Source organism: Culex pipiens, chromosome 2 (genome assembly GCF_016801865.2).
Source record: "Culex pipiens pallens isolate TS chromosome 2, TS_CPP_V2, whole genome shotgun sequence".
Taxonomy (NCBI): Eukaryota; Metazoa; Arthropoda; class Insecta; order Diptera; family Culicidae; genus Culex; species Culex pipiens.
In genome coordinates, this window is record NC_068938.1 from 189,204,654 (window position 1) to 189,218,700 (window position 14,047).

A 14,047-nucleotide genomic window follows, 5' to 3' on the forward strand; every position below is an offset into this window, starting at 1 on the left:
CTTTTTCGCGAATAGAAAGCAAAAGATTTTATTCATTCACGTTAACACATAGCATTGTTTTTGTAGCTATTTCATTTTTCTTCAAAATATATATTTCTTCCAAGCAAGGACGAGATATAGGCACATTTGTTTTGGAAAAATCATATCTTCTTTTTCCTGACACATTCGTTTTTCAACTAAGTAAGGGACATGTGATACACCAGCTAGCATATCAAAACTCTCACGAATCTTCCTGGACTATTGAGCTGTTGGATGTAATGAACAACTTTATTACTTCTTTTCTATTTGAAACACGAACCAGAGAGTGACTACAACTCTGGCAGCGCGCACACACAATATTGAATGAGTCGTGTTTCACTGTCGGGATGGAAGAATGGAGCAACAAAAAGAGATCAAACACTAGTGAAACTGAACGACGACGCAGGATGATCGATCCATGCTGTCACGGCGCGCACGTGTTCCGGACCGGTGCGATGGCGCGTTGGTTCCACGCTGCTCGTGGCACCAGCAGTGTTTGCTCTCTGCTCTGTTTAATCTTTATTCCTATCTAGAATAAGTGAAGCTAATCAGTGTTCGAAATTTATTCAGGTGATCATTTGGAATAGATTGCAGTGACACAAAAAGAATGTACATTTATAGGTTTTGGTTGGTTGTATGTATAATAAGGGCGGTGAGAACCATTCAGAACTAGAATTATTTCAAGTAATGTGCATACTCGGTAGGTAAAAATCGATTTCTTACTACTAAAATATGTTACCAGTTAAGCTAGTAGTCCAAAATGTGTGTTTCAACGCTTTTTCATCTTTATATTTACGGAATTAATGTACCTTAGCTACGCACGTTCTATGGTTAATTTATGTGTTTTTATTATATGATTGCATATTCAACTGAAATACGCGCACATCTAGGTGTGACAGTCAATCAGAGATAACAGCGGAAAAATCGAAAATCATGTACATTTAATGCAAATTTTTCCGATACATTCTCACCTTCTGGTTTGTGTGTCTTTTGTTCACCGCACACACGAACGCCCATTCCGTCACCTGTAGTCTTCTCGCGGTCCTGTTCTTGCATTTTGAACTTCCGGGAACACAAACTGCCTTCGAATCACTTTTTCTGTCCTTGTTTGCGCTTCTCTCACTCTTGTGTTGTGTGTTTTTGTTGTCTATTTCAATGGTTGCCACGTTTTCCTCATATTTTGGTGCACTTTACTTCGTACACCACTCTGCAAAGAGTTCTTTTCGCGGTTTTCCGTGGAGTCTGCTGTAACTATTGTTCATTCATCGCTGTCCAAAGCCTTTTACTGTTTTGTTCGAGCCCAAACCATCACACAAGTGCTAATTACAAATACTTAAAACGCAGCCGTATGTGTTTGATATTTCTTCTTCCTTCGTTTTGTAGGGTTTTTTTTTCGTTTCACTGTTCCACACTTTTCCTCCAGATGCAGGCGCAATTTTACACACTTGAGCTGTTTGTGTCCGGCCCATATTCTACCAAGTCGTATCGATCAAGAGAACCACCCCGTGAAAAAGAAAAGCTCAATCATATGCACAAACACACATACACAATATTTGCACGGAAATTAAAAAAAAAACACACACAGTGGGGTATGTTCTTGAGGAAAAGATACTTTGACAGCACGAAATCAATTAAAAGCAAAAAGTAATATTTTCAATTGCTGTGGGAATGCATATCAGTATTTAAGAGTCATATTGCATATAATATAGAATATACATCATTGATATTGCAACAGAGAAATAGGTACACAATTTAAATATAAATGCTGCTGATGTGAGAGATATTTAGTAAAACAGAAGAAAGCCATTTAGTGTCATGAGGAGCAAAAATTACCTTCCCGCGCTCAAAAAGACCTTCGCGAAAAACTCTCTGGGAATCGACGTCTTTGTCGTTCAAAATGCCTGCCCTCTATTCCGGTTCTGGGGTTGAAAAATAGAAAAAGCATATGAAAATAAAGAACAAAACATCTGGTAGAGATGGGAAATATAGGAGGCAATGCATTTGGAAATAAAAACACAAAAAGAAAAATGGCCATTTTTCTTACCCGTTATTATGTGTAATATGACGGTAAATAAATGAAATTATGATCATGGTAATAATATATTGGTTGTTTTATAGTTATATGGTGGAATATCAGCAGCATTAAATATGTATATCGAATCATTGAGAACGTTTTTTGAATAATACCATTTTATACGCAGGAAGTTAGCAAATATCATCTAGATATCATATATTTAGAAGATATTATACAAATCGAAGTGAAATATCAGATAGCGAATTCAACCCAAACTACTCGTAGTACAAGATGGTTGAAATCAAGGGGAGGAAAAGGTTCACAAATACGCCCATCAGCTCTATGATTGTATGGAAGGTGCACACTCTTGCACACACCACTGGGTGCGCGTTTGTTTGCTCCAGCATGCAGATAAACCCCTTTGTCTGTCAGAGTGCAGAACAGTTACTGTGATTTTCTTCTTCTTCTTAGTTTTTTTTTGTTCGAACGAACCCGAAATAATCAAACCCATCCAAAACACAGAGTTCTAAACGGACACATACACACTGTCGAATTGAATGCAATCGGTAATGTTTTGCTGTACTCTCAGTTTTTTTTCTCTTGTTTCTTGTTTTCATTCCGGTTTTCTGTTTTGTTATAAGTTAAGTTAAATGTTTTTATCTCTTGATTTACTTGGTTATACAACTAGGTTTAGTTTAGTTTTGCATCTTCATCTTCTTCTTCTTCTCTTCTTTCGGCTATCAAGCTGTGTTTGATCCTAGTTCTGTTTTGTTTTATTTGTCCTACATAGCTTCAACGCTAATGTTGTTAAATGTGTTCAATAGTTGGTACATATGGTTATAAAGCAATCATTATCTGTAATAAAACGTCATTGGGAGAAAGAAAAGAAAATAGTTTGTTCATGATGTATATAATGAGGCAAAAAAACGAAACAACAGATAAAAGAGGGGGGGAAGGAAAAAGACACTTATAAACTAGAGAAAAATAAAAACGAAAAATTATATATATGCATTTAGAGGCAAATATGAGGCATCGAATAGCAAAACGGTAAATATATATACGTATTAGATGAAATAGCAATTCTTTTTTGTAATTGGCAATGTTTAATGTAGACCTACGAAAAAGGGGAAGAAACAATCCAACCACCTAAATAAAATTTGCAATAATGTATTCATAGTCGACGTTCGACACAATTTTGACACTCGTTAAACTCCAGGAAAAGAACGTTGTTTCTTGCCTTGGGCGGACCCTTTCTGCGAAAAACAAGCATACGTTTTGGTTAAACTCAGTGATACAACAAATTTAAATATATGCAATATCGCCTTCGCTTGTCTGTTCCAATCAAGCAATGTGATTGCGTCAAACAAACGTTTAAAAAAAATTATGGGTAGTGGAAAAGGTGAGCAAACAGAGTTTGTTGGACACAATCAGAAAGGTTGATTGGAACAACAAAACTCGGCTTACAATAGTGGTAAATATAGCATGATTATTTAGTGTATGAAACAATCAAAAACCCGCATAATATAGTTGAATCAATGTCACGTATTTCAAAAATTACCTTTTTGTTAACATATACCTGTAAATATCGTTAGAATATATTGATATTTGTATATATTTATAAATGCACTACAGGACAAACATGTGGACTGTTTAAAATTTAAATATTTGTTATTCGTTATGATTATATTATGATTGGAAATTATTTTCGCGTAAAATAGATGTCTGTTATTCCCAATACAATAACTAGTTTCGATATTGTTATATAGCCATTTAAGTTGCGTCATAATTATATGCAACTAATTATTCTTAATACATACTGTATTTTCAATAAATTCTAAGACATGTAGTATCTAATATAGAATCAAAGAAGTCTTAACAATGTAACTTTTCAGAAGAGCGTTCTCAGAAAACGAAACATTTCAATATTTTTTTAAATATCATGGAATTAAGCTAACAAAAGGAGCGCTTCTCTAACACGGACGAGAGTTTCAAGTACCGACCAGCGCGACCGTTTATGAATTGAAGGGAAAAAATTAAATTCATAATCGTGGGTCGACGCCGCTATAAAAGAAGTGCGCCTAGCTCTTAGGCCATCATTTACGTCACAAAGGGCCGATAGGTGGCTTTAGTAGGGAAAGAAATGAGAGAAGCTTTGGAGTTTTCCTCTTCCCAGCCGGGTTGAGTCAGCAAAACCGATACGTTGGGATTTGTTGAGTACACCTCGTTTGAGTGCTTGGTCAAATGACACACCAATACAATCAGCGCACATTCTGTAACAACCTTTAATAAACCGAGCTTGCGCTCGAGTCGGTCTCTTTTGCCGCTGAACTCCAAACGATCAACATCTGGGAAAATGGAGTGATCAGTCCAAATAGGGTTTGGCGTGGGTCTTAAGTCAATAGGATATGCTAGTTCTGTCGTGATGGCGAGTTCAGCTCTATTAGCGTTTGGAATTCGGTTGTACTTCTTGATGGGTAGTCTACAAGCACATGGGTAAATGTAAGTCGGCAACAACAATTAGCGTACTTTTGCGGAGTATAAAATCGCGTTAATGGTTTTCTGACCTGATAATTGTATGTTTCCAATAAATGACTTCCCTAAGAAAAATGTTAGCTGTCTCTGGAAGTTAGGACCTTCTTTTATTTTCGATGCCATCTAGGTACTTAAAGTTTACGTCGGTGTTTGAGAAGTGCACCATTTGGCTGGTAATTCAGTGCAAACTAGTCAGTTTAGTTATTCATTAAATATTATAGTTTATCAATAAAGAAGAAGACTAGAAAAAATCTAATTTTTAAATTTCATTGAAAAATATGGTTATTATGTCCCTTTTGAACATTCAACATGTTCATAACTTCCAAATAATCTTTTTGAATCGTAGAATAAGAAAAAAAATTATATTAAATAAATAACCCCAAATAAATATAGATAGAAGTAGCCTTCAACTACGCGACTTTTCCTGGAGTTTCCATTGCAGCATTTGGCTGTTTTTGTAGTGTTGTTATAGTTTAAATATCACAGTAACGTTTGGAATTTATTCGTATGCGCAATCAGGTTACATATTTTGGAATTTTGTAAAATTAACACATACATATTTATCATATGGGCAAAATACATTCAGTTATTGTCTATCACAGATCGTGTTGTTAGTGGTTGTGAGTGATTTTGTGTGAATACAGTTTTTCTTTTGGTAAATAAATATTATTACGGTGGTAAAAATCGGTTACTAAATTCAATGTGTCACAACGAAAACATGTGGAACGGACAGGATCGGTAAAATTTACGGAAAGGTAAACACAAACAAAATAATAGAATTACATCAACAATGAAAGAAACTAATGGAAAAAAAACAAAAAAAGAAACAAAAAACAAATGTCTCGCGTGGACATCGTTCGGGACCACCTACCTTAGCTGATTACGGGGTGTCGTCTCTCGTCGGTGCGTGTGTGTGTGTGGGTGGGTGGAAGGGTGGGGGAGGTCATCTAGCGTCCGCCTGTGGTGGCCTAGTTCTTGTCCTGGCCACCCTGCTGTCCGCCCGGGTACCCGCCACCGTACGGATAGCCCTGGTATCCGCCCCCGGGTTGTCCACCGGCTGCTGCAGCGGCCGCCGCCCCCGCGTAGTACTGCTGATACTGCTGGGCTGCCGCCGCTCCGTAACCGGCGGCAGCTGCGGCCTGTTGAGCCGCTAGCTGGGGATTACCGCCGGCTCCGCCCGCAGGACCTCCGGCGCCGCCACCCTGTCCCTGCAGAGCCTAGAGATACAACACGGGACACAATTTTCGCGCACGAACGCACGCACGCACCACAGTCGATGGAAGGACAAAACAGAACCGGGGCCGGGGAAGGAATCAAAAACAAAAAAAAAAGAGGGAAGAAAACAAAACAGAATAAACCAAAATGCCACGCGGCGTCGTCAACGTTGTCGGCGTCGTTGTGGAATTCGAAGTCGAGGTGGCGTCCAGAAGTTGTTGTTTACGGGATGTTTTTATCGAGAGATGGGGGGAGTGGTGTTGGATTCGGGGACTGTTCGTTGTTGTTGCTTTGTGATTTATACCTTGTTGTGCGCGATCTGCTTCTCGATCGCTTCGGCCTCCTCGACCCTACCGAGCCTTCGGTAGTACTCGGCCCACTCGGCGCTGTAATCGGCCTGGCCACCGCCTCCGCCACCACCCTGGGGACCACCTCCGGCCGCGGCCTGTTGCGGACCGGCGCTGCTCGCTGCCACCACTGATGTACCTTGGACAGTTTGATTAGCTATTTTGGTTCGACGGGTGTGGATTAAGCGGAACAAAAACGGAACAGAAAAAAACCCGGGGAGCAACGGAAACGTAAAGAGGTGTCAACAAAAGAAAATAGGGTTTGATGATTAAAGTTAAAGAAATATTAAGAGAAAGAGAGAAAGAAGAGATATTTGAATTTGAACCTTGAAAAATCACTTTAACGAGAAAGAGCTAAAGAGAGATTGTCGACGTTTCCCGTGCCCAACCAAGTGTTCGTTCCCATTGTTGCCGCTGCAAGTCTTGTTGGATATTACCTTGGGTGGTTTGGATCGCCGCTGCGGGTGCTCCCTGCTGGGCAGCAGCTTGGCGTGCCTTGACCTGTTGCTCGATCATCTCGGCCTCGCGGTGCATTCCCATTTGTCTGCAGAAAGAAAACCGAATAAGGGTTCGTTTCTACGAGTAGTGACTTCAAGAAAGCCTTACCGGTAGTACTCGATCCACTGTTGCGAGTAGTCCGCCTGACCGGCACCTCCCGCCTGTCCGGGCTGTTGGGGACCAGGTGCCGACGGGGCACCCGGTTGTGACGGCTGCTGTTGATCCCAGGATTGCTGCTGCTGGCCGTATCCACCGCCACCGCCGCCACCCCAGCTCTGGCCGTATCCACCTTGGCCTCCACCGCCGCCATTGTTCTGGTACTGCTGGGCCGGACCCGTCGAGCTGCCCACGTACTGCATGTTGATTTCCATGTTGATCTTGTCCTGGATCAATCGCTTGGCCTCCTCGATCTGGTGCGGTTCGCCCTTGCAGGTGAACGTCTTCTCCGTCGTCTGATTCGCCGACGCCTTGCGGTCCATTTCGGTGTGCGCTCCCGACTGTTGGTTGATCTGCTTGATGGTGTCTCCACCGCGGCCAATGATGATGCCACACTTGTTGACGGGCACGGCGAAAGTGTACTCTTCGCGGGTCACCTGAGGTCCACCGTAGTCTTGACCTCCACCGCCTCCTCCGTACCCTCCACCGCCGTTGCCATTGTCGTGCTGGTCACGTCCACCTCGGTGTGGCCGGTCGCCTCGATCACCACGATCTTCGCGCTCACCTCCGCGACCTCCACGGCCACCGCCGCCCTGTTCGCGTCGCTGCACGCTCTCGATCAACTCCTCAATCATCCGTTTTCCCTCCTCGACCTGGGCCCGCGAGCCCTGGACGATGCAGCGCCGATCACCGGGACCATCTCCTCGGCCCTGGATGAACTGCAGCTTGCAGCCCGATTCGCCCTGAATCTTCTTGATCATGTCACCGCCCTTGCCGATGACAACACCGACCGCCGACTTGGGCACAAACACCTCGGCCTGTTCACTGCCATTCTGGGTGTTGTTCTGTCGCTGTGTGTAATTGTCCTTCTCCTGGATCAGATCGTACACCAGCTGCTTGGCATGCTCCACTTTCTGGGCATCGCCCGAAATACGCAGCGGCTTCTCCATCTCCTGGCCGGGGCCATCCTGAATGATGACCATCTTGGCGCCGGATTTCTCCTGCAACTGTTTGATCGTTTCTCCCCCCTTGCCAATGATCAGTCCCACCTTCGATCCCGGGATCATAATCTCCTGGTACGGCTGCTGGGTGAATCCGAAACCTCCACCCCCGCCTCCACCACCTCCGCGGCCACCGCCGCCTCCTCCGTGGTTTCCATTGTCCATTGGGCCGTTGTGGCCACCACCTCCCTGTTGGTTCACCATTTTGCTAATAAGGTCACGTGCTCTCTGGACTGGATCCTGTCCTCCTGGGTTTGCGTTCGCGTTCGAGTTGTTGTTGTTGCTGTTGTTGGAGTTGTTACTGTTGTTAATTTGCAGACGGGCGGCAACGGCAGCAGCTTGAGCAGCGGCTTGCATAGCAGCTGGGCTCATGCCAGTCGGCGAGTTGGCATTGTTGAAGTCAGACTGTCCACCAAACTTTTTTGATTCTGGTCCGGAGTCGTCCTCTAGCGATCTCTTTCCCGGTTGGCCACCACCCGGGTGTATTTTAGCTGCAATCTGCGATGGGGGGAAAAGGGAGAAGAGGCAAGAGGAGATGGTTAAGGAAATGTGTGAAGCTGTATAAAAACCTAAAAGTTAAATAGGAAGTTGAAAGAACAGACGGGTCGTAATTGTGCAGTTGTTCAGTACATTTAGAGTTGTTTACAACTTAAAATTGTCGGCTAGCCAACACTGACAGTAGGTCTATTCCCGTACTTGCAGAATTGCAGAATTTCTGCAGCTTCTGCAGAATTCTGCAGCCAGCATAAGTCACTTTTTTGCAGCACGTTCCCGTACTTTTCAGCTCGCAGCAACAATTTTGCCTGGGTAGCGCGTTCCAGTACTTTTTCTGCAATATTGTACACAGTTGAGTGGATTTACTCAAATTGAGTATTAAAGTTTTTTAATTATTTCAAAACATTAAAATAAAGGGAAAAATAGTAATAGAAAGGAGTTTACCTCTAGAACGGGGGCATTATTTTTTTTATTCAGCTCAACATTTTATTTAAAAGATCAAGCATGTACCATTTATTAGGTAACAAGAAATTAATTATGCTTAGGTAGAAATTATACATTAGAAACAATTCAAAACTTTTACATTAGGTAAAAAAAATATAAACGAGAGTTGCAGGTACGTTTAACTAATATAATAAAAAAAAATGACAAACAAAGGTTTAATATAGAAGGGACCATAAATACACGTTTTAATAGCAAATTGTTTGAAAGATTATTCAGGATAACATAAGGCTGGTACAAATATTTTTAAAAGTTTTTGTCACCCCCCCCTTCAAAATTGGCCCGAAAAATCAGGGGGCAAAAAAAATATTTTTACAATAAACTTCAAAATTTCAATGAAAATTCAAGTGCAACCAGCTGAAATCAAATTAAAATACATTCTCCTGCGTTAAAAATCATTTTTAGCATGTTTGGGTTTATTAAAAAATCTTAAGATTTTTTGAAAATTTTCGATGCAAAATCTTTTTTTTCGATACAATTTTTGTTTTTGTCAGATCTTAGATTTTTTGAAAACTAATGATTGCAAAACAACTGAACTAGTGTAAAATGCATTTTAAAACACTTTTTTCATTTAAATGTGAAAACTATGGCTTGTTATTTCAATTTTTATATTTTTTTATTTTTTTGCCCCCCCCCCCTTGACCTCGGCCAGGGCCGAGGGACAAAAACTTTTTTAAATATTTGCATCGGCCTAAATAAATTATGACTGGATGTCACATGGAAGAACAACGGTGACGCAGCGAAATTGACGAATTAAAAAAAAAATAATCACTGACTCATAAATTTAGAAATCTGGACAATTTCTTATTTGCCAATTAAATTTTCCTATTATTTAAACACACATATTCAGTATATTCAAAAACAATTGAAGATAAAAAAATATTCCTAAACAAATATTTATTTGAAATTATTTAACACAAAGAAATGTGCCTTTTAAATGTTTTTAAAAACCATTTGTTTTTATAATAAAATTTATTGCAACTAATAATAAAATGCACCCAACCCAACTTGCAAACTTTATGTAAGCGTGTATTCAACATCCATCACAATTGCAGTAACTTTTCAACAAGAAAGAGAAGAGAGAGCTTGCAGAAAAGTACGGAAACGGTTTTGCTGCAACTTTTACCTCTCTCACTGCAGAAGTTCTGCCTGAGAGAAAAGTTACTTTTGTTGCAGAAAAGTACGGGAACGCTCTGCTGCCGTTTTTGTGCAGAATTGCAGAATTCTGCAGTACGGGAATAGACCTAGTGACTGTTTCTTGTACGACATCAACTTTAAAACATGATTTGCAACGGCCTTATGAGGTACCAGTCCCAATACCAAGCATAGTACCTAATTTGTGTTTTTTTTAATTCTTTGTCCTCTATCTTAACCTATACCCTAACTGGTTCAATGGGCCTTGCCATCACGAAGCCGTGCGTTTATTTCAAACCATCCACATTAACGACCCCCGGGTCTTTTGTGGTCTCTATTGCAAGTTTCTGCTCGAACCTAGGAGTCCGAAGGCTTGAATGGGGAGAGCACCCAAACCTCTTTCTACTCCAAGGAACCTTCCACCCCAGTGTTTGAACTGACGACCTTTGGATTGCGAGTCCAACCGCCGCCAGCGATTCCACCGGAGTAGGCTTGGTTTGGTGTGTTGTTTGTACTTATGGCATGGAGACGTAGGAGTCGTACCTGGACAACTAACAACTAAGGCCGGGACCGACATTTTACTTCCTCATCCGATGGAAGGTTGGAGCAGAATGGGAACGTACGTTTATTTATAGATCCCCGATCTATTGTTCTTCGTTTTGATGGATGTTGTACATTTCCTGGGGGTCTTGTTGGAAAAGTCTTCCTTCCTTCCTTCACGCGTTGGTTGGTCCTCTTCCCGTCCATTCCTGCCTCACCCACCGCTATTTGTTCTCAGAGGGAACAGGGGTTCCGAAAAATCGGTGACGGGATGACCGGGCAGGATTTGATCCCTGATCGTCTGCTTGAAAGGCAGATCGCTCAATCATTATGCTAAGTACCCGGACCCAATTAAGTCCGCAAACATAATTTAACGAAATATGTGGAACTGAACTTCGGAATTTCACCCAAACATAAGGTGGGTCGAAACACACTACATCGTAAATTTCCAGATATACACGGAAACAATTGACAAATTGGTGAGAGGTAATCAGTGATAACTTTTTCACCAGCAGTTCCTTGGCCGAGGATTTGTGGAAACGTTTTCACCGGAACCGTTCGCGCCAACAAGGCTTTTATACCGCCCAACTTCTTGGTCAAAAAGGATAAAGAGGCAAGTTGTTTGAGAGGCTAAAATAATCATAGCGTCTTAGTGTCCAACCTGGAGAATAACAAGAAGAAGCTAGTGGTCATAGTGACGACAAATCAAAACGTTGAAGGGAAACCAGAGGGGAGGGTGTAAAACCTCCAGTGGTACTGCACTGCAACCACACAAAAGGAGCTGTGGACAGTGGAAATTACATCACTCGACACCATTCACTAGCCCGGAAAATCCACTGCTGGACCACTCATTTCACTCGTTTACATCTTTTTTGAATGATTTTTTTGTAATCTGACAAATGATGACCAAGCTAGCATCCGGAATATCTCCGGCCGGGGAACCGGAATCTAGATTTGGCGATTGAATTGTGTTCGATATTTAAATCCTGAGCGAACCAAGATACGAATTTAAGAATCTTAAAAATCCACGTTTTACTTAAAGGGTTAAACTTTGACCAAAGAAAAAAAAGTCGTAACTGAAGTTGATGATCATTTTCCCGCGCCAAGTGCCAACAAGTGTGCGATCACGTCAATCTGTTCCTCGGGTGTCTTACACTGCCTCAAGCGAACTCTGAATTCTCGGTAAATGGTCCACAGCACCGACTCGCTGTACATCTTCAGATAACCTTGTTGCTCCTTCTATTTTCTCGACTTCTTCCTGCGGGACGAGGAAGTTTATCTTCGACGGACGGCACCGCTCCAGGTAGCGGGGAAAATCCGCCACGGTGAACGCGACCCCTGCCGGGGTCTGTTTGCCCTTCTTCCATACTGGCGGCTTCCGCTTAGACGCCTGCTGCCTCGACTGGGTGAACTGCGCACGTTTGGCAGACAGCTGCGGTCCAGACCCTCGTGAGATCCCGAGCAGTTGACACACTTCTTGGCTTTCGTTTCTTCTGCTTTGCACTTTTCTGTGCAACAGATGGCAGTTACTGGTTACGTGACCGCAGTTGCAAGCAGTTCTTGCACTGGGTTACGTGCGGTTCTTTGTTCCTGTAGGCCACCCAACCGTCCCACTTTCTTAACTTTCATACTCAACTCCTTGAGACTGGTATGTGTCCCTTGGGGAAGTGCACGATGAAAGGCGATGTTCCGTCTTGAGCAGCTCCTTGATGTAATCCGGTTCCAGGTTCGGAAGACCTCGCAGTACTACCCGGTGCGGTCTCGCGCTATCACCTTGTTCTTCATCAGTTGGGCTTGCACCGTGTCAAAGTCGTCGCTCGAGAAGCACGTAATTTTGGTGCCGTACCGCGTCAGCTTGTGTTCCGGCTGGACATCACCTTCGCAAGGCGGGGGTGACTTTTCTCCGCTCTTCTCCGCTAGCGGGCCGAACTTGTTGTTGCTGAGCAGTTTCTTCACTTCCTGGCCTTCGCCGACGTTGATCTCCTCGTTAAGCTTCCTGCGCCGAACTTTGACAACGTTACCATCCTCTCCTCCTCCTTTGTAGTGTTCCACCCACATACCGTAGCCGCTTGTCTGGATGGAACCCTTCCGGTTTCTACCACACACTTTTCTTCATGGCCGCGTTTCAATAGTACGGCATTCCATCCTCAGCCCTATGCTCCGTCCGCCCAATCTCCGCCGTCGCGGCCGCCATGGCCGTCGGCGAAGGTTTTTTTTTGATCGTAGCCAAATAAAATTATCTTGAAACTACAACTAAAATTTGCCATTTTACGAAGCAAACCCAAAACTCCCTAAATCAACGCCACGCCTGAACTTGCCTGCCAGCTCAAACCCAAAGAGAACCAACTTTAACCCAGCACAACCTGCTTGGACGCGTGCAAACAATCGCAACTATGCTCCCATCCCATCCTAGCCAACCAAAAAAGCGGTACCCGGCATGCTCTTCCGCGCCCCGGTCATTTACCCCAAACCAAGCAGGCTGGCTGGCCTTGGCAGTTGGCGTCGGCGGCGTAGCACTAGCTCTCCGCCCTCTTTCTCTCTCTCTTGTACGCTACACCTTAATCGACTGACTCATTAGTGCCGCCAGACGAAACGAAAAAAAAAAAAAAAAGACATGAAGAAGGGGGAAGCCGTAAAGAAATGGCCGATAGAATTCAAGATTTTTATTTCGCCGGAAGTTGTTGAAAATCTTCGACAAAATTGTCTAAAAGGTGGGAACTTCCAGCGGCGACGGTCTCCATGTTGAAATTATTGATTTTTCGCGACCCAGCGCCGCGCCGCGGCAGCCATTTTCCCGGTCTCGAGACGCTGCTGAGTTGTACAGCCAGCAGGCTTTGGCTACGACGAGGTCTGTTCTTTCGCTTCCTTCGTTTTTTCAAACCAAATTTACACCACTAAATCGAAGCTTTTCCGTACTCACTTGTTTGGCTCTCTGTAAAGCGGCTGCAAATGCTGACGATTGACTAAAATTTTGCGAGTTCTGGTTTGAGTAATCACTCATTATTAAAATAAATAAACCAATAAAGTAAAAATTTTCCTCTCGCACGGAAATTGCACACCCAGAACGACTTTAGCTTCTCCACGGTGGTGCCTTCTTCTTCCTACTCTCCTCCTACTGATTTTCGCCTTCGCCCGGTTTTACTCTTCTCCCTCTCGTTCGTTTTCGCCTCGAGTCCGTCTCTCTCGTTCTCGCTCTCGCGCACACGCACACACACACTCGCGCACAGGCAGTCAGACCGACCGCACTTCTTCTTTCAATTTCGCTCTGCCTCTTCTTCCTTATGCACCCCTTGCGATGGCTGTTACATTACTGACCGAAACGTTGGGAAAGGGACTGGCGTGACTTTTACACCGCGTTTTCATCCGGAACCGGTAGCGCGCAACGGAACGGTCGAAAGAGAAACTCAACTCAAAACCGAAACAAAAGAAAAAACTAAAAACGGCTCGTCGCGAGTAGAACTGCAATGGCGGTGCTGGGACTGCTTCTGGTCACTACTGCTGGTGCTGGTGCTGCTGCTGATGGTGGTATTGAGGGCACTTTTCCGCACATAATCAGGGAGAAACCGGACGACGATCCATTCACGACGAGAGAAAAC

At 43.3% G+C, this 14,047-nt stretch overlaps 1 protein-coding gene across 4 annotated transcripts; it reads right to left on the minus strand.

Moving 5' to 3' along the window:
- Positions 1–227: 227 nt before the first annotated feature.
- Positions 228–14,047, minus strand: LOC120415155 (far upstream element-binding protein 3). 4 transcript variants are annotated; one of them, XM_039576591.2, is made up of 6 exons: positions 13,372–14,047; positions 6,733–8,279; positions 6,564–6,670; positions 6,084–6,283; positions 5,436–5,772; positions 228–2,887 (listed from the first exon to the last, which is right to left on the minus strand). In XM_039576591.2, the coding sequence occupies exons 1-5, from the start codon at positions 13,450–13,452 to the stop codon at positions 5,533–5,535; spliced, it is 2,175 nt and encodes a 724-aa protein (XP_039432525.1). In that variant the 5' UTR covers positions 13,453–14,047; the 3' UTR covers positions 228–2,887; positions 5,436–5,532. The 4 variants fall into 4 exon arrangements, with proteins under 4 accessions (XP_039432525.1, XP_039432526.1, XP_039432524.1 ...); XM_039576592.2 differs by having other exon boundaries at positions 5,436–5,781; positions 6,084–6,265; positions 13,372–14,046; XM_039576590.2 differs by having other exon boundaries at positions 5,436–5,781; positions 13,372–14,046.

What these genes read in the sequence shown, in the direction of transcription:
- LOC120415155 (XM_039576590.2), bottom strand. Translation starts at nt 13,452, where the DNA reads ATGAGTGATTACTCAAACCAGAACTCGCAAAATTTTAGTCAATCGTCA. An exon ending in GGCGATCCAAACCACCCAAG is followed by an intron (nt 6,284 to 6,563) that starts GTAATATCCAAC and finishes GAACCAAAATAG; the next exon opens with CTAATCAAACTGTCCAAGGT. An exon ending in AGCAGATCGCGCACAACAAG is followed by an intron (nt 5,782 to 6,083) that starts GTATAAATCACA and finishes TTGTATCTCTAG; the next exon opens with GCTCTGCAGGGACAGGGTGG.